The sequence below is a fragment of the Bombus pyrosoma genome, linkage group LG7, assembly GCF_014825855.1.
Source record: "Bombus pyrosoma isolate SC7728 linkage group LG7, ASM1482585v1, whole genome shotgun sequence".
Lineage (NCBI taxonomy): Eukaryota > Metazoa > Arthropoda > Insecta > Hymenoptera > Apidae > Bombus > Bombus pyrosoma.
Window position 1 is genome coordinate 9,589,208 of NC_057776.1, and position 19,747 is coordinate 9,608,954.

Below are 19,747 nucleotides of genomic sequence, written 5' to 3' on the forward strand. Positions count from 1 at the left end.
CGACCGACGTCGTCCCCAACGTCAGCGACATCTTGGCTCTAACGGTTTTCCGGGGGTCGCCGAGCAGCTCTCCATCAGGCCGTCACGGCCGCCTTCAGGACCGACCCCACGCCGTCTGTTTTCCGCTGGCTGTTGCAGAATGGCCGATACCGAATTTGAGGAATTTCGACACTACTTCGAGAGGCTTCCGCAGCATCTCAAGGCACCACTTTCCAATTACACGTGAGTACATGGCGTTCCATTCTCCTGTTTTGCCATTCCGAATATATTCCTGTACAGCGTGCGATGTTTCTGACATTTGAAGGCGAATCGTTAGAAAGGATGGCGTGAAACGTACATCGGTGACACGTCGATGGGACATTCTATTTGTAGAATGTATAATTTACTTGTTCTTCCTTCTTCCTTGTTTTATTAGAAAGGTAGATTTTTGAACATGTTGGTTTTTGCTACGATGACTGAATTAGGACGATCTTTGACGTAAAAGTATACCTCCTTAAATAGGGGTTGCGCTATCGACACTGTGACAAGGCTTCTGACAGTATAGTAGGTGATCGTGTTTTTTAGGGTCGAGCTGTAAGGAGCTGTAAAAATAGTAGAGACGGGATGAAATTAATTGGCAACGTTCTGTGTGAATGAACGTCTATGATATATGTCTATTACATGTCTATTGTAGCGATTGTGAAATTGGGGATTAGTTTTATGCGATTACAATGGGAAGAAAAGCAACCCTCTTGATTTAACTTCTAGTAGTATGATTACTTTCTTGCTGAAATACTTGTTGTCTTTTTATTAATCTAGTCTGACATAGTTTCGTCATTGCAAAATTTTAACCATTACGGGAAAGCGTCATTGTGTTTTTGTAGCTCTTTTCTGTAACTGATGATTAATTCAATGCATTTCGAGTCGAGTTGCGTTGAGATTTTATTGCTTAGAGAGTAGGTTTCGATCCGATGAATCGCACATTCGGGAGGAGATTAAAGGGGTAAGGTATAAGTGCATCAAAAAGATACACTGTGGAGGCGCGGTCGATGCTGTTCCCTGTCTGTGAAATAAATTCAGTGCGGAAGAATGCAGTATATATACGACACTTGCCAAATGTTATCGTTTTTCATAAAAAAAGCTACAAATTTAATATTTTATTAAACTGATATTATGATTAAATCAAATATTACTTTACCGTTTTTAACGTTATATGTCATCTTTGATTTACTATTATAAGATTTTTCTTCTTCTTACTTTTACAAGTGTGTAAATAATATCCTTTTATTTTGTCTATTTTGTTTATCATAAAAAATAACGAATTAATGTAGAGATCTTAAATACGTAAATATAAAAATGAAGTATCTCCTTTATTGTTACTAATAAGTCAAGTCTATAAATCAAATGGTATTTTCGTAAGTGATCAGCCATGATTTGAAAATGCAAAGTGTGCGTGAAAATTTTATTTATTTACGGGCAACGATACTCGATGCAGTGGCAAGATAGAATGAAATAAAATCAATTGGAGTCTATCGTATACGTGAAACGATTTCCACTTTAGCTGTCAGTCATGATTACTTGCCTTTTGTACAAAACAAGCACGCGCTATTAATGGACCAGTCACGCCTCAGTTTTTATCGTTAATTATCTAATCTGTCGTCCCCATTTCTTTACAGCGACGAATTGATTATAAGTTTCGAGGTTCGTAAATAGAATCGGATTTAAAACGACTAACTATCTCTCCGTTTTCGATAATAATAAATAATTGTATTTATAAAACACTGTTATATTTTCTAGAAAAATAAAATATAATTTTTGATATAACTGTTGGGCGATATGAACATTGAAGTTTATAGAAGATACGCATACATATACTGCAAACCACAAGATTAAAATAACACGTCGTTTACCTGTTGGTCAATGGTATCCGAGTGTTTCTTAGTCGCGAGACGTTTCCTGGGAGTTCTAATCTGTCAACTTTAATTCACTTGCTTTTTAAATAGATAATACTTTAACAGAAGACGTACTAAAACACGACATATTATTTTTGTTAGGAAATTTCAATTGATTCTGATATTCGTTGAATATGATATAGAAGATCTTACCTATTCCCTAGAAACGAAAATATACCTTTCATATTATCCGTTATATAACAAGAACGCCATTTTTATATTACAAAACATTTAATTATTTAGTAGAAAAATTAATCTAAAGAATATATCATTCATCTACATGATATAAAATTTACTAACAGTTGTATAGTGGATTCCCTGGTACTTTCCAGATACAGCTCCTGTTATCATTACATTCTTATTCTATTAATATCATACTCCTACTTTTTCAATTTCTTGGTTTCACGCTTAAAACTTCTTCGTGTCTCACTCTTTGCCTCTAAAATTAATCAAGAATTTAATATAATGATCATTGCTGGTATTTGGTAAGAACATTAGTAACATTTGATCTTTGCCCTTAAAAGTTTTATATTTTAAATGATCAATTTCAATAATTAATACTGCGAACTATTACTGAAAACAGGCTCGTTCACGATGTGATGATAGACGATTCACCGACCTCGTCGCAGGATAGCGACCCAGAGGTCGAGAGATCTTGCGATGGAGTCGCAGGCGATTCCGAGGACGAGGAAGTGGTGGTCATTCATCGGCACGAGAATCAGAGCGGACACACTTCCGGTGACGATAGCGAAGATCTCGATCACAACTGTTCCATCGTCGCTGATAGCGACTTTAGGTTGGTAACATCGTAAGTGCACACTACTTCTCTTTTGGCCTGCGAACATATAAATTCCATAAATCAAAATTTCTGATTCAAGACTGTGGAATTGAAAAATTATCGAGAGATCGTGCAATTTTTGTTTAAGCCAGAATTTTCCTTTACAAATTATAATGATATTGATATAAGTGTAAATCAAAGTGGCAATTTTAACTAACTCGTCTTGAATTTTGTTGGAGATAATCAGGGGATTCCTTGCTCGAAGTGAATTTTAGTTGTAATTTTCGAAATGAGTAGGCAAGCCTCTAATTATTTCCAACTATATGTCATGTTCAATGAATTACGTGTCGTTGATATGAAACAATTTAGATGGCCTGTTTATATTCAAATTCAAATTTAGTTGTGCATCTATGTTTCCTCTTTGAATGCAACTTCTTGTAACTTCTGCATGCAAGAAGTTTTTGTTCCTCTATTAATTTAAACATTTCCAATTAAATCTTTATAGATGTACAGGGTTACAATTATTTTTAAGCATTCGTTATTCTTTCCAAGAAAAAAAGCTACCGATATTCTTTTAATTTTAGAAATGCTACTATGGTAAAGGCAAATTTGCACGTCGATTTACTTATGACTAGGATAGTGACTCGTGCAGTGCGTTCCAGTGTCGTCTGTGTATCCTCTTGCATCTCCTGAAGAAATGATCTCCCCCTGTCGTTAAAGCATTGAGAACAGATTACATAACATTAGGCGCTAAACGCGATAGGATCTGAAATTGCGTGTGATATAGACCGACAAATGAAATGAAATTTATTACAATAAAAAGGAAAAACGAATGACCATTCGCTAATTGATTAAACAGAAAAGATACAAGTATGCAAGGATACGAGTGTCGTGGTGCTTTTGTGTAAAGAAACAAATTTTGTTATCCGTTCTCAATCGTGATGGGAATTTATTAGTGGCACTCACTATTGTGGAAACCCAATTAGAGAGAAAAAGAAAGTAAAATCTACACACTTTAAATGGCATGGTGAAAGGTAGCTTAGCTCACTACACGACTACCCTTGGGTGACATTAGCTTGTTCGGTGGACTGAGCAGCAGGGGTCGATCGGCAGGCGTCGGTGGACCAGGCCCTGGTGGAGGTAGCACTACCGGAACCGGTAACGGTGGTAGAGATAGCGTAGTCAGCGACGTCGGGGATTCCTGTTCGAGTCTGAGTTCCTGGCCGACACCTGAACATGTACCCTCGAATCGTCCTGGAAGTGGTAGCACCGAGCGCAGACGTCGGAGATTACCGGAAATTCCTAAAACGAAGAAATGTAAGAAACTTAAAACTGTAAATATCGATATACATATATACATATACATATGTTTAACCCTTTAGATATAATATCACCCAGTAACTATTAAATCCTTCTTAAATTACGTATTATAGAACTGTAGTAGTCATAATAGTTTATCAGAGACAATTCAGCTTTGTTCATGGTTTTTTTCTTCCGTTTCTTTGTGAATCAAAAAGATAGGTTATAATAGATATACAATAAAATTGCTACGATATTTTATACTATAAAAGGTCAGTGAGGGAAAGGTTGTTACGCTATGATACCTTGACAACGTGACCCTCAATGTGTAACACGATCCATCGCGAATCAGCCTTATCTTATATGTTTCTCATCACCTGTTTTGATTCACTGATCTTGACGATACCATGCATTCAACCGCAGAATCGACGACCGCAACCAAAGAAAATCCATAATGACATCTAACTTACGTCACGTCACTTGTTGAAGATACATATAACCGAGACTTATTGACCTGTGATCACATTTGTTCTAATATGCGTCGAACGCATTATGAGTAGTCTGTCATTGTTTATACATGAAAATTAAACATGTTAAATTTACATGATTTGAAGTACCTGCTCATTCGGGAAGAAGGTAGCCATTTATTAATTATTCAAATTGCTTGAATAAATTTATTTGTTTTGTAAAATATTTGCTTTTTTTTTTAGCTCTGCCTATCGGTCAGACGTCTATGCAGTCGTCATCGTCTCTGGCAGACGAATTGAATGCAGCAACTGGTTCAAGTTCTAGCCGGCCGCACTTAGTCTTACGAAAATGTCACTCGAGGCTTCGTCATGAGGATAGTTCACCTGACAGCGAGCGAATGGCTACTGACAGTGGTCATTCCACTGCCCATTCGCCGGAAAATGGACCGAAAAGTGTGTCGCCGATTCCCTGTAACACATTGCAGAACACTGACTCTGTTTCGCCGAGTAGTACACCAGGTGATTTTACCCTCGATATCATTCTCGTAAATCATATATAAATATTTTACTTAGTTTTACTTGGTCGTGTGTTTCGTACTAAGAGTTTCTATTTGTTTCTCATACGATGGAATGTCATTGTTCATTGCAACTTTCAATACAATTTTACATTATAATTTTCATTATATTTGTTTCCGTGTTGCTTCGAAGGAAGCGGTGGTGTGCCTTTTACTCAATTAGAGCTGTTGGAGGCGACGCATCGAGGATTGCATAAATTCGTACCAAGACATCATGATGAGATCGACCTCGAAATCGGTGATCCTATTTACGTTCAGAAAGAGGCTGACGATCTGTGGTGTGAAGGTTCGAATATTCTTTGACTCTTAGGTTTGATCAATTCGTTCTTTATCTTGAGCAATCATACAAAATTTTAATTATTCCTAAATAAGATCAAGGAAACTCTTCTTATGATATAATGTTGAACAACCTGAAATTCAAGTTAAAGAACATCAATGACAATGAACTTGTTAGTAATGATTGATATATGTTTATATGTTTGTGTTCGTATTGAAGGTGTGAATCTGAGAACAGGTCGCCAAGGTATCTTCCCCTCGGCTTACGCGGTCGACATGGATTACAGTGACTTTGATCCCTCGGCGCCGAAGGTGAAGAGGGAAAGATACCTTCTTGGTTATTTGGGATCTGTGGAGACATTGGCGCATAAAGGCACTGGTGTCGTTTGTCAAGCAGTTCGAAGAATTGTCGGAAACTCGCAAGAATCTCCCGTTTCACAAAGCTGTATCTTGGAAGTGTCCGATCAGGGTCTTCGAATGGTCGATAGAAGTAAACCACGGGTATATTCAAGATTAAAAGTTCTTAAATTTCCTTCTCCATCGTATCTATTCTTCCCTTTTCTTTTAAACAAATGGTATGTTGTGTTTTTGCAGAAGAATCAAGGACCCTGTCACGATTATTTCTACTCGCTTAAGAATGTTTCATTTTGCGCGTTTCATCCTCGCGATCATCGCTACCTCGGCTTCATCACGAAGCATCCTACCTTGCAAAGGTTCGCTTGCCACGTTTTCATCGGTCAAGAATCTACGAGGCCCGTTGCCGAAGCCGTCGGGTATGCATTTTCCTGTACTTTCTTATTATCAATTTGTTTTTATTATAATTCATAATTTCATTTAACCCCCTTATTCACAACATAAAATCGTACTCATGAGAATTCCTTTCTTGATTAAATAAAGATAGATTTCATTTAGAACTCTAATTTCAGTTTCAATTCTTTAGACCGAGAATGTTAAGTAAAAGTTGTATTATAGCAATAAATAGCTATTGTTTAGTCATGAACCAACTAAATCATTCTTGTAATTAAAGAACAAGGGGTTAATTTCACGGCTGAATTAAAACAAAATTTTCTTTATTGGCCGTAACGTTATGTAATTAAAATTTTTCTCTTCATTGAACATTATAAGCCACCGTATAAACCAACGTTCGTTTCCTACGAACTACCTACCTACGATTGTTAAAAAGGTTACTGATATGTAAGTATATTATGTTTTCTTTCGTAGGCGTGCTTTCCATCGGTTCTACACGAAGTTCATCGAGACTGCTTTCCCGATAGAGGATATCTATATCGAATAGATTGTACTGCTGGCCTGTCGTATAGCGGCTACGGAGGAAAAGATAAATCTCACATTCCTTTGTCCCTTGTACATACTGCCCTTAGTTGTAGATATTATAAAAGAAAAATGATAGACGCGAATCAAATACCCAATTTATGTACATATACATATATGCATATACATGTACACATAAGTACTTATCTGTATGTAGACCTATATGTATGTACATATATCTGTATGTATCGAGCAATTTCGGGAAGCGTCACGTCGGGACCGATTATTCAATGCCGTCTATTATTTCCACATATTCAATTTATTATTTATTTTTCTTGTTTTTTTATTAATTATTAAATTTAATCTATTATTTATATATTTTTTAATTTATCATTTCTACAGATCTCGACAGTTTTCCATTATCTCATCCATCCATCCTGCCTTCACCACTTTCCATTTATGCACGAATCAATCCATAGTTCCTGTGAGGCAATTCCACTAGTCGCGAAATCATTTTTCCTCGCTTTTATTACTTTTTGTTACTACGATGGGATGCGGAGACTTGAACTCCGGGTGAAAAATCTTTAATATTTGAATAACGTACACTAATTACTTACCAGATAAGAATTAATCGTTAACCTTTCGATCCTTCGACCAAGATATCCGTATAGCGACACATAGAACGAGACGAAACCGACAATAGTGTGGATCGTTCCAACATTTTATTTCAGAATAAAAAAAATGGTAGCGAACAAAATTTCAGTTTGAATTTCTTTTGTCGTGCGCGTGTAGAACGACCGATTCATTGCTTTCAACCGTATAAACGTTTCGAATTTGCTCCGAATTACGTTTAAATCGTGGCAACGAAAGAATATCGTTTTCTTGAAAAAAGAAAAAGGAAAGGAAACGATCTCCAAACGCGCCAAGAGATATTATTATCGTATCGTATTTAGAGACACGTCTATTTTTCTATCTTTCTTTCCGAAAGAATCGTTAATTATAGATTACGTTGTAAACGATAAGGCTTTAACGTTTTACGATCTTATTCGATTCCGCGACCTCCGGATGATTCGAATCGCAAAACGACGATTGAAACGCACATTGGCCTCCCTGAATCTTGATTATTATTATCGATTGTACTGCGTTACAGCGTTTCGCGAACTTTCATGCAGTACGAATCAAATCGCACGCACCGAACGATAAAAGGTCGATCTATAAATATAAACAATGAATAAGAATGAAAGGTATATATAAAACAGTCGCGATTATTAATTTGTACCATACTTATTATAATGTTCGATCGTGAGTCTCATGATAAGTCTCGTAATTCGAAAATTCTTCGATATCCTTCGATGTATCGCTTTTGTCAACGAAAATACCCTTAGATTGGTGCATATGAAATGTCGTTGATGGGATGACCCATTAAATTTTGTCTTGTTGCCAATTATCAACTACAAATAAGAAGAGGAAGTTTATTATAAATCAAGTATATGTAACGTTAAGACGATTTACATATTTAAAACATCACAACCTTATTATTGGCCGCCACGAATAATTATAATATTCGTATAATTTTCTTACATACCACGAAAGCTATTGTATACATATATGTATTTAGCATTTGGAGATTCCATCTTAAAAGAAATTGTAACAGCTTCACTTCAAGAACTTTTGAATTTTAGAACTGATAATTCTCATAAATCTAAAATAATAAATAATAGATAATGAATCATGTGGAAATTACTTGAATTAAATATGTGTTATTTTGAAGAAATTACATATTGTTAACGTTTTATTTGAAAAAAGCGACACTTTATATGCAGCAACTAATACAATTACTAATATTGCTCTTCGACTTTCTTTCTTTTCTGTATATGTTAAAAATGAATCAGTCTCGTTATAGGTATCATTTAGTTTAGATGATTACGTGCTTGGGATTTGATCCACGCTGTACACGTATTGAACAACTCAGTTACACACAGTATGTTGAATAAAAATTGAGAGACAAACTACAGTGCTTACTCATTACTAAGAGACTCTTGTCTGCACCATCGTCTGTCAAATATACGTGCCTTTGATTGAGATCGCCTCGAGTATCGTGCCTTTACGATTATTTTCTCATACAGGTACAAATTAATATCATCCGCGTGTGTATAACTCATTATTACTTACTCTTGAATTTTTTCATGAACTGCATCGTCGAGTTAGAATAAAAAGGTGCGTGATGCAAAAAACCATACTTTGACTACATTTATGTCCGTTACCTTTAAAACTTGATTAAAAAGAAACGTAGATTTACTTGTGACAAAAAGAAGAAAAGGAAATGTTACCGTTGATCGTTTATGGAAAGTGAAACCTATATTTATCGTTCTATCTTTCGATTTGAAGTTTTTCGATGTTTTCGCCATCGAGATATTCGATTGGAGATTCGATTAGAACCTTCGCTCGATAAAAAATCATAAATTAAGGTATAGTTACAACTTTTCAATAGCTATACAGAGGAATGAATCCTCGTTATCGATTGTGATTTTTTCTTTTGTTTTTTTATCTCATGATAGCTAAATGGGCAAAATACCTTGTTTACCAAGTTATTTGCTCGAAAAGAACATACACGCTTTGTTCGTTCGTGTAATATAAGTACGTACATACCTACATTGGAAGCGCTGGCCAAATTGTTCTTTTCTGACAGTCATGATCTAAATGAATCCTATATGCTTAGCAGAACTCTTTACTTATTTCTTAGTTAGATGAATGCTCAGAAGAAAAAAGCAAAGAAAAAAGAAACAGGAGAACAACAGAATGTTTAAGAATAGCAGAATTCTATGGGGACAAATAATGTGTTATAAACTAGCAGGAAAATAATCACAGTCCAGCAAGAACATGAAGAAATACTGTCAGTTATGTTGACAGTGTTTAATGTGATAATGTCTGTAATACTTTGCAGGGCAGCCAGTCTTGCAGTTATTTTAAGATCCTGTTATGTAATAAATATAAACTCATCATTTTAAATATTTTATTATCTTACTGTACTTTCTGTTTTGTTTTTATTGAAACAATTAAATATATTGAGGAACACATATCGATTCTATGAAATAGACAGGACACTAGGATCAAAATACATATTTGAACGAGGGTTGCAATGCTTGCAATTTTTTCATATAATTTCTACATATATTTATCCCAGGCAGTATTATTTACAAAAATGTTATGCTTCCTACAAAGTCTTGATAATTCAGTCTTGACACAAGTTATACGTGTACATGATCCCAATCGTTATAATATTTCCATACTGAATATACTAAGAATTTATCTTTTTTCATCTCATTATTTATGCTTCTCTATATATGTGTTTTGTTTTTGTATTATCATTTAATCATATTTAATTTATTTGGAAACAGAAATTAGGAAATGATTACTGCAAGAATGTGATCTACTAGATATACAATCTTAATACCAATTTTTAATGCTAATCATGTAAACAGAAAGACAAAAATTTAATTTAATCATGTTTAACATCTTTTTTGTTTTAATTTTGTTTCATTAAACAGTGGAAAACGAGTCCCTCGAAATTAATGTTTGTATACGTGGTAAACTCTTGTCTTTAGATTCCTTCGTTTCAATATCTATGCTGCACTGAACAACGCGACTGTAAACATTTTTATAAATTTCTGCATGAATCTCCTCATCGTGCACAGTAATATCAATTCTTTCCCTCAATTTGAAAAAACAGAGAAACGGAATTCAGTTTTATTTTCTATCATTCTTTGGCAATCTACGAAGAGCTATACACCTCCAATATTACAAGTTTCTTATAATTCTCAACACCTTGCTTTGATTCACCAATATTAACATATTCGAATTGAGTATAAATATATATACATAAAAACGTGGATATAAAATTAATATAAAAGTATTCAGGTCATATACATATATGAATGTGAAAGTACTTAATAAAGATATACGATAACTGTAATTAAACAGTTATATAACTTTTATTATGCTTTCATTTAATGTGCAAAGTGTAGTATAATTTGGAGGCGCATTTCTCTTCAAAGAAGCTCATAAAAAGCGAATCACATTCGCAGGTATCCTAATAACTACGGCGAAATTTACACAGTGTTCGATAAGTTTTCGAGAGCACCGAAGTTAAAAGCTAAATTAGCCTGTACAATGTAATTAATTCTGTACACACAATACGAATGCAAATATATGTGTCGTTTTTATTTCATTACATAGTGAAATGAGAAAAAGAATAGGAACTAATATTTCCAACTTTCGTGTGAAAGTACAACTGTGCAAGCTTGAAAAAAAAAGAAAAATATATATATATATCTGACAATAGAAAACGACTCACATATTGCATAATGAAGGTTTTAATTTATATTATTAGTTCTCAGTATTTCTAAAAAGTAATGATTAATATATTACTATGCGGTTACCTTACGCAGAAGCGTAATACTGTCATCATAAAGTTTAACTTTCTTTTTCCTCCTTTCTTTCTCGTTTTCTCCCTCTCTCTCTCTCTCTCTCTCTCTCTCTCTCTCTCTCTCCCTCCCTCTCTCTATCTCTCTTCTTCTTCTTCGTTTCCATTTTTACAAACAAGATTACGGAGAGACGATCGCTTTACATAAAAGTTTTTGACATTGCTTGCACAGGATGCAAATCAATATTGTAATTCGACCATACAATAATTCGAAAATTGTCATTTTACTTGTAAAGATATATGTATAGAAATGTACAAGAAGGATGTATAACACAATCGTGTTGAATTGTGCTATGTTATCTTACAGAAAGAAATTGTAAAAATCACTAATGTGCAAACAGCAGAGTATAAAATATAATAAAGGTAGTATTTACAGTATTATAAGATTAAATATATAGCGAATCCTGTAGTGCCATCTGTTTATGTCACGTTTTGTTCATTTTGTAACATATTTTCTGATCGAGCAAAGATTTTGATTTCTATTTGATGAGGCAAGTTTGTAATTTTCTTTCATACCAAATGACTATTACATATTTTTTCACTGCCATTAATAAATGTTCATATAAATACGAATTACATATTGTTATCTTATTACGAGGCAAGAAACACATAAAAGTCACTTATATGTATTATAATATTTTTAATTAACAAGATATAACAGATACTACATAAGTTAACCAATTTGTAATTGGTTCAATAACAATTAATTGTAGAAATATCATTTCTATGCATACTTTTTTAGACATACAAAACATGAGCTCAGTGGCTAAGCACGAAATGCATCACCAAGAATCATAAAACATATGAACAATTTGCTTGATAAATTAAAGGGATCAAGAGTGACACTAAACATAGACACTTTAAATTTGCTATTTGTACTATGATGATAATGACAAATTGGAAAGTCTGCCATTCACTTAACTAAACACCCCATAACATAATGATTACACGCGGGATCATTTATATCTTTACTAACAGTATGATAGTATGTAAAAAAGTTTAGTTTCTTATCAACGTCAAGCGATCATGAGGTAAGAATAGTCGAACTCTGTTAACCATGAAAATGAGCATAATTTATATCTTAATATATTATACTTTTCTTAATATATTATACATTTATATATCATAACGCTAGTTGAAGAAAACGAAAATAGAACGACGATCTACCTCAATACGCTTGACATCGATGTCAATGACATAAAAACGAGTTAACGATCATTTTTTTTACAATGAACATGATGTATACACATATACGTAGATAATTATACGCAGATAATTACCCTTTTCTCGTAATTTCATAATTTTTATTTGTACAAAGCATCGTTCAAAGATAATCAGAATAAATACATAATCTATATTAACTTTTTCTAAGTCATCAGGCACATAAAATAATATAAATTGTATTCTCTGATTTGAGTCTAGACAAATATTGTTACTTTAAAAAATATCATGCGTACAATGCTTTGTCGTCATATTTCAAAATACGAATTTACGTTAAAAAAGGGGTGATGGCTGCATGAACATTAGAAGATTATTTGTGAATTACGACTCTAAATCCTACTGATATCATAACTCGTATCAGTAGGTAAGAACATGAAAAATTCTTCAGTGCGTTTAAGAAATAGCACATGAACTGTAAATAGATATATAACATGAATGAATGATGAACAATACACAAAGAACAGAAGAAAACGGCCTAAAAGGAAACGTATTTCCTTAATCGGTAATACGATCAATGAAATATTCGGAATTCTTATTTACAATCTATCAGCCTTATTGATACTTGTACATAGGAAAATGGGACTAAAATGATATACATATTATTCATATGTATTGAATATGTCCATAATGTATAATTTTTCCTGTGCACAATTTCATTCTGTATATTTTAACATTCTTTTTACATTCAATGGCAAGTTCATTTGCCTGATTATGCTACTTATGGATGGATAATGAGACCAATAAAATCTAAAAACTCGTCATAAATGACGATTGCAAACACGAAATATAACATTGATTTACGTATATATACAATGGAATTGAATTCTCTCAAAAAATTTGTAAAAATAACGAGTTAATGCGTCAAATGCTTAAAAGTGCATATGTATGTCACAAGTAGTATATACATGAATAGAGAAATAATAAGCAATCCACACAATTTTAGAAATTGCTTTAGGAAAAAAAGAAATCGATAAGAGTCGAAACGTTTATAGTCAATATGTGATTGTTACTATCTTCAAGTAACAATAATAAAAGCTACATACAATTATGTATCTAATATTCCTTTTATAATATATTCTTTTTTAAAGACATAGTTTTTTTCGTTCAAAACAGAAATTTTGTACTACCATCTTGCTTTTATTAATATGGATTAAATCGAATTTCGATAATTAGTACAATTTAAACAGAATTGGTGAAATCCATTCATACATATACATATTCTAGTCTATTCGACGTAGAAATAGTTTTCGTTCTCAATCGAGAACAACGGGTGAGCACAAACGGTCCTGAAGGCTAAAGGAATAGTGTGTCCATCCAAAATTGGTTTTACACTATACACAAGTTTGCTATGATAAAATTTGAAAACTGCGCAACACTGGACCTTTAAAACTGTAAAACACGCTCACCACTTACAATACATAAATTGTTCATATTTACGCCAAACATTAGGCGATGTGTAATGCGTTTTAAAAATTCTGCATATACACGACGTAAAGTATCTTAATTAGTTTGTCTGTTTCCTACTTGCAATGCTTTTTCTTCTTAATTCAATTTGAAAACAAAATATTGAAGTTCTTTCAACTGACACTTTATTTTCACTAGATGTCTCTGATAATAAATATTATTATCTCTTCTTAAATCATAGAACGTAAATCGATCTCGCTATATTGTTGCATTGTTATTACATGTTCTTTCACTTTATCGTTGTGTCATTGATAGACGAATAAGTTATTGTAAATTTCATTGGAATATTCAGTGCGATAAATGTGCAACAACACGCACATCATTGCCAACTGTATACTTCTTCTCAGTATATTTATCTTTTAATTATTATGAACTTGATGAAATAACACTTTCCCTCTTAAAGGAACAATTTGCTAAGTTTAGAAGTATTTTTGAAACTGTGTTGTAGGCATTCCCGAAAATTTTTATACACCAATATTGTGTTTTATGTTTATTTGCATATGGTCTTGTTGTAGTGTTTCAAGAATTTGTTTCTGCTTATTATGTTCTGCCTAAAATTCAAAATAAAAAATTGTATTTAATTTTTTAAAAATAAAGTGCATTAAGAAGATTATAATTAGAAATTGTTGTTTTATCCATACCTGTATGGACCCCATTTGTGGTGTTAAACTTTCCCTTTTTGCTCGTAAAACTGGATTTTTCAGATCTCTTTCTATATTATTGAGCTCTGATTCTTGTAATGCTATGCTATTCATGAGTTGAAGATGTTTCCTTTTTATTTCTTTATTGATAATCTATTATAAAATTAATAATAATCGATATATATTCTGTAATACTATACCAAATATTTTTAACAATCTACACTTACATTGTTATCAGGTAGTTGTTGTACTTGCGTTTCATTGAAGGGATCTGAAATATTAAAAAAAAAAGGTAATTTGAAAAATTCATCTGGATACGTATTAATATTGTATAACAAATAAGTATATATATACTTACTTTCAAGAATCGGTACATATCTTAAATCATCAATTATTTTCATTATAATATCTGGAAAAGATTTTAAATTATCATTTATTGAAACCCAATGTAAACAAAAAAAAAAAACCACAAAAGAGATAGATATAAGAGAAAGATTTGGACATTTAAGTGTACATATTTTTGACATCTTAAAATTATAGAATTTTATCAGAAAGCTTTTCATATTTTGAACAAAGTACGATTGAAATATAAATGGAAAAAGGTATCACCCACTGTTTGCAATATACATAATTTGTTTGTTTACTTTGTTTGTAGATGAATGCAGCGTTACTTTACTCAGTTCGGTACCTGGATTTGCGCCCAGGCCTGGATTCAGCAACGGATCGTCCTTCAGATCCTGAAGGCGGTTAAATTCGTCATCCAAATGTGGGGATATAAACGGTACGCTAGAATCCACCTGTTGTTGATAATCGACAACGACGTCGTTTAAAATTGAACTCGGAGATTCCGCAACATTTATCGACTGAGAATTTATATTGTTGTATTGATTGAAGTCCGATGAAAGTTCTGAAAATTCCTGTTCAATAAAAGACTTGCATGAAACGTTCTGTTGATCGTCGCTTGAGTCAGATGACGCGTAAGGAACGTTACTGTGTCTTTTTTTATTGCAACTTGTATTAGTATCTTCGTCGCTATATATCCTCTTCAGTGGAAGATTCTTCGAGTCAGATGTAATATTGTTATCGACATTATTTTGAACATAATCCATCACAGGCTTCTGTTGATGCGTATAAGCATCTATGTTATGTTCAACTTTAATTTTACATAGATTATGCGAACTTGAAACATTTTTGGGGTTCTTGATAGCTGCAGTAGGACTCAAAATATCCACATTCTGAGAGACCTCAAAATGAGACATCCCAGAATCTCGTTGAGTACTTATGTATGAATCCACGGTCGATGTATCCATGTTACGTTCAACTTTAATTTTACATAGATTATGCGAATTTGAAACATTTGTGGAGACTTTGACAGCTGCAGCAGGACTCAAAATATTCACATTCTGAGAGGTCTCAAGATGAGACATTCCAGAATCTCGTTGGGTACTTATGTATGTTTCTACAGTCGACTCATTTGTGGTGATTATGCTGTTCATTTGTGGTGAACTCTGGTTGTCTTGTGAATTATCATGAAGATTGTGCTGTTTTGTTACTTCACGTAGCGTTATTTTTTCTTCAGATGACTTTGATTTGCCTTGCCTCTCTTTGGAATCATGTTTTTTATTATTTGCTTTTGACTCTTGTTTCTGATTCCGACCTCCTTTGCCTTGTACCATCAAATAATGATTGATCTTTTTAATGCCCAGTTTCCGAGCTTGAGCAGCAGCTGGCGGTAAATGTTGCGAAATCATTGCAGCTTTTACGTATTGTTCGTTTGGCATAGGCGATGCTGTGAGGCGATCCTCCGGAAGAGGCGACGACAAATCGCTAACTAGATACGTAATTGCGTCCTCTAGTTGCGAGGGATCCTCCACACTACTTCTCGAATGTTGCGAATCTGAGCCCTGCAAGCATGATTAAATATTTCTAATAATTTTCTAATAATTATTTTAGTTCAATGATATTCTTCCATTTCTGTCTTAAAACCTTATATCATTCATTACGCATAAATTTATAAAGTAAATTACCAAGTCGATCGATGCATCGTCACCATTCTGAATCATTGCTTTCATAGTCTCAGAGATCGTAGCAGAAAATCTCTTCTTCATTTGATTCATTAGCTTGATACCTTCTTCCTCCCTATCGTAATAGCCATACCATAAATTTGTTTGTAACAAATTTAAGAAAAGAAAAATTCACGTCATCCCAGAGATATACCGCGATACTTACGATACTAATGTGTTTATGCATACGAAAGACACTGCGATTTGCGAATCCTTATCTACTTCTAGATATCCATGAGTGCGTAAATAAATGGATTCGCCCGTTTTCGAAGTTAGTCTGTAGCAGGATGATCCGCAAGTCTCCGCACGATCGTACACTATAAATTATTATATTAATTATTCGAACAACTACAACGAAACGTAAAATAATTACTGAAGAAAATGAGAAAAAAAATACAGGACTGCAAAAAGTGCAAGCTTTTCTACTAACTTTGACGAAGCGCAACCATCGCCCAGATACGATCGTCCATGTGCATGAAACCGAAGGCGCTCATACCCGACACCTCCTCTGATAAGTAACCAGCCACTACCGATATCCTGTGATCGCAGTAAATGATCCGGCCGTCTACCAAATGTCGAGTGATATACTCGTTCTTATTCGCGTCTATGATCGATATTCTGGTAATGGGCTGCCTCATCAACAATCTCGCTATACCCACGAAAATGATATCGTTTCTCCTGCTTGATGTGATTTCTGTAAGAGAAGATTAAAATCCTTAGTATCTTCCGTTTAATACAAATTGCAGGAAATCGAATGGTCCAGTGATTAAAGCGCGATTTAATACATTTTGAGAACGAGTGTTTTCTAAGCTACACTGCTCCGCTAGTTTCAAAAGTCTAACGTGTTTCTTCTGGTCAACATTACATCGCCTTCTGACTGAAAGTATCTGCTACTTGTGTTTATTAAAACGATCAACAGAGTCTCATACTTTTCTGTTAATTCAACTTTCAAAAAAATGTGCAATAGATCTTTTCTTCGAGATTTCCATATAATTCTGTTCGTATGGTATCATCGAAAAACGTGAGGTAACAATTGGAAAGCAACGAATAGTATTCAAATATAAGACGCATCTGCATGCATTTATGCGTGTTCTAATCTGTAAATTCACGAGATTAAAAGCGGAGAATCTACACGGTTGAACGGATCTGCGACTCTACGCCTACACCTTTTGCCGACGAAGGCGACGGTCTAAATTTAAATACATGGCTAGGATAAATATTTGCGATACCCGTTTCAAAATCAACGTTACCGGACCCGACGTGTCATGATAAAAGAGGAACATCGTCCCATAGAATTGGTAGAAATTCGACACGTCTCTGTCTCGAATCGATCAAGATCCATGGACCATTTGCTTCGTGTACAAATGAGTACAATTTATCGAATAGAATATGAATAAATCGCAATGACAAAAATTACATTATTGTTATATAGCGTAGATTATTGATAAAACTAAATAATATTGTTATGCCCGAGATTCGAGACTTTCATAGTAGTATAAAAGTAAAAAAGTTACATTTTCAGGGGTGTAAGTCGTGTCTTCTGTAAGAAGATTTTAAGTTTAATATTTTAGCTTGTTTAATATACAAGCTTGTTATTAAGGGTCGACATTTAGTCGCAAATATTGAAAAATAGCCATGCAAACATCTTGTCTCGTCTGTTATGTGCAATTAATTATTGATAGCAAATCACCATAAGCATCCTATTCGTAAGTGATGAAACATCTGCTAATGTAAAAAATAAAGCATAGTAAAACGGATCAATGTAAAATCTCTCTTAACAAACACGCATACTATAAAGAGAACTAAATTATACTAAGTACTCACTACGTTTTGTGATTACAACATTTTCACATACATCTCTATCTTGAACGTGCTAAGTGACTCGCGATTTATGAATGGCAGAGTACATTAATGTCAGTGTCTTGTTCGACTTCTTATGAAATTAGTCACGATGTTCGCAAAATATCGAGACATTTTCGCCAAAAGAACACAACTTACACCCATTTTAAGCCTCAATTTTAACGATTATGAATGCTGTTACGATATCTCAATGAGCTTCGGTACACATCTTTACCTCGATGTTTCGTTCGATTGGGGTTCCAATCGGAACTTTTGCAAGCATCCGCCAGCCTGAGCATTCCTGAGATCTCGAACCATTCGTATCGCGTGGTATCCTGCTTCGACGCAGTATGATGCAGCAATCTAATTTCAAAGCCACGTCTCTGCTCTCTGAAGTGTTTCCAATAGTTCTTCGGTGTTGTCGAGTCTTCCGACGAATTGGAATTATCGTTCACCCCATCGGTGATATGCGGCGTAGACGGAGACACCAATCTCCGTATGTCATCTGGCATGAGGTTTTTCTCTAATTCGTTGTAATCACTGGGATGGATGTAGGTGTACAGCGAATTTCCTAAAAGATCCGTCTGCAATGCCATATGTATATTTTTTTAAGTGTTAATCGATTGATCCCTTTCTCCTGTAATTCTCGATGAAGACATCAATGTTTAATACTTTGATAAAGACTGATACAGAAGGATTAGGAGAATATAGAACATCTTGAGTTATATAATAATTAGAATTAAGCAGAATCATTTGCTTGATTTCATTTTCTGAACTAAAAGTATTTAATAAAATAAACAAAATGTGGAAAAGTTGCTTTCAAAAATTGATCGCACGGGTACTCTTTGTTCATCTCATCGCTTGGTTTTACGTAGACGAGAGAACATTGCTCTGTTTGAAAGCTGAAATTCTAGAAAATTCAAGCTCTTTATATAGTTTCTTTCTTCGAAATTATTGCATCATATACTTTGCAAATGTTGTGTATCTTTATCACTTCAGAACAAACGATTTTCCTTTAAAAATTATCGGACCTTAGGTTACTTGCACTGTTTGCAGGAATTACTTAATGTAAGATTTTACTTTCTATTTCGTATTTAACACTGCATTTTGACCGCCAATAGAATATCGATAGAATATCATTTGAAATATAGAATAGAAATAAAAATGAAATACCTTGTACTCAAGTGACTATACCTAGCTCGAATCTATCTATCAAACTTACGATCACCTACGATCAAACGAAACCAATCGACTTGCTTCAGATCCAACTCCAATCGCTATTATTGGAACTTTTGTAGCTTTTCTCCGCTCGAATCCCGATTCCGTCGAATTCCACGAACGCTTTCGTTGAAACTGGCTACACGTCCACGCGTTCCTGCTCGGTCTCCTCCTGCATCTCGATGGCGGAGTTGCGATTTAATCGTGGCCAACGCGGTGCACC

General features: G+C 34.0%; 2 protein-coding genes across 13 annotated transcripts in view; one reads left to right on the forward strand and one right to left on the reverse strand.

The window, feature by feature from the left end:
* The first annotated feature begins 3 nt into the window (after positions 1–3).
* On the forward strand, positions 4–10,936 carry LOC122569198 (JNK-interacting protein 1). 6 transcript variants are annotated; one of them, XM_043729846.1, is made up of 8 exons: positions 4–222; positions 2,515–2,739; positions 3,785–4,026; positions 4,719–4,994; positions 5,184–5,336; positions 5,547–5,827; positions 5,921–6,099; positions 6,548–10,936. In XM_043729846.1, the coding sequence occupies exons 1-8, from the start codon at positions 140–142 to the stop codon at positions 6,618–6,620; spliced, it is 1,512 nt and encodes a 503-aa protein (XP_043585781.1). In that variant the 5' UTR covers positions 4–139; the 3' UTR covers positions 6,621–10,936. The 6 variants fall into 6 exon arrangements, with proteins under 6 accessions (XP_043585781.1, XP_043585784.1, XP_043585783.1 ...); XM_043729849.1 differs by having other exon boundaries at positions 5,214–5,336; XM_043729848.1 differs by having other exon boundaries at positions 3,806–4,026.
* The window catches only part of LOC122569184 (circadian locomoter output cycles protein kaput-like), a 92,493-nt gene continuing 82,340 nt past the window's right edge, over positions 9,595–19,747 (reverse strand). For 6 of the 7 annotated variants that reach the window (XM_043729804.1, XM_043729805.1, XM_043729802.1 and 3 more), the window contains 9 exons: positions 18,542–18,890; positions 16,898–17,161; positions 16,634–16,784; positions 16,432–16,543; positions 15,093–16,308; positions 14,763–14,813; positions 14,632–14,675; positions 14,405–14,557; positions 9,595–14,314 (listed from right to left, as the gene is read on the reverse strand). In XM_043729804.1, the coding sequence (XP_043585739.1) occupies positions 14,228–14,314; positions 14,405–14,557; positions 14,632–14,675; positions 14,763–14,813; positions 15,093–16,308; positions 16,432–16,543; positions 16,634–16,784; positions 16,898–17,161; positions 18,542–18,890 (2,427 nt within the window). In that variant the 3' untranslated portion in view covers positions 9,595–14,227. Of the gene's footprint in view, positions 14,315–14,404; positions 14,558–14,631; positions 14,676–14,762; positions 14,814–15,048; positions 16,309–16,431; positions 16,544–16,633; positions 16,785–16,897; positions 17,162–18,541; positions 18,891–19,747 lie in introns of those variants that run through there. The other variant, XR_006317355.1, reaches the window with a different exon arrangement.

Bases quoted from the DNA above. Each gene is read 5' to 3' on its own strand.
- LOC122569198 (XM_043729846.1), top strand. From the start codon at position 140: ATGGCCGATACCGAATTTGAGGAATTTCGACACTACTTCGAGAGGCTT. The intron at 2,740-3,784 runs GTAAGTGCACAC...GGGTGACATTAG, and splicing joins GACTTTAGGTTGGTAACATC to CTTGTTCGGTGGACTGAGCA. The intron at 6,100-6,547 runs GTATGCATTTTC...TTTCTTTCGTAG, and splicing joins CCCGTTGCCGAAGCCGTCGG to GCGTGCTTTCCATCGGTTCT.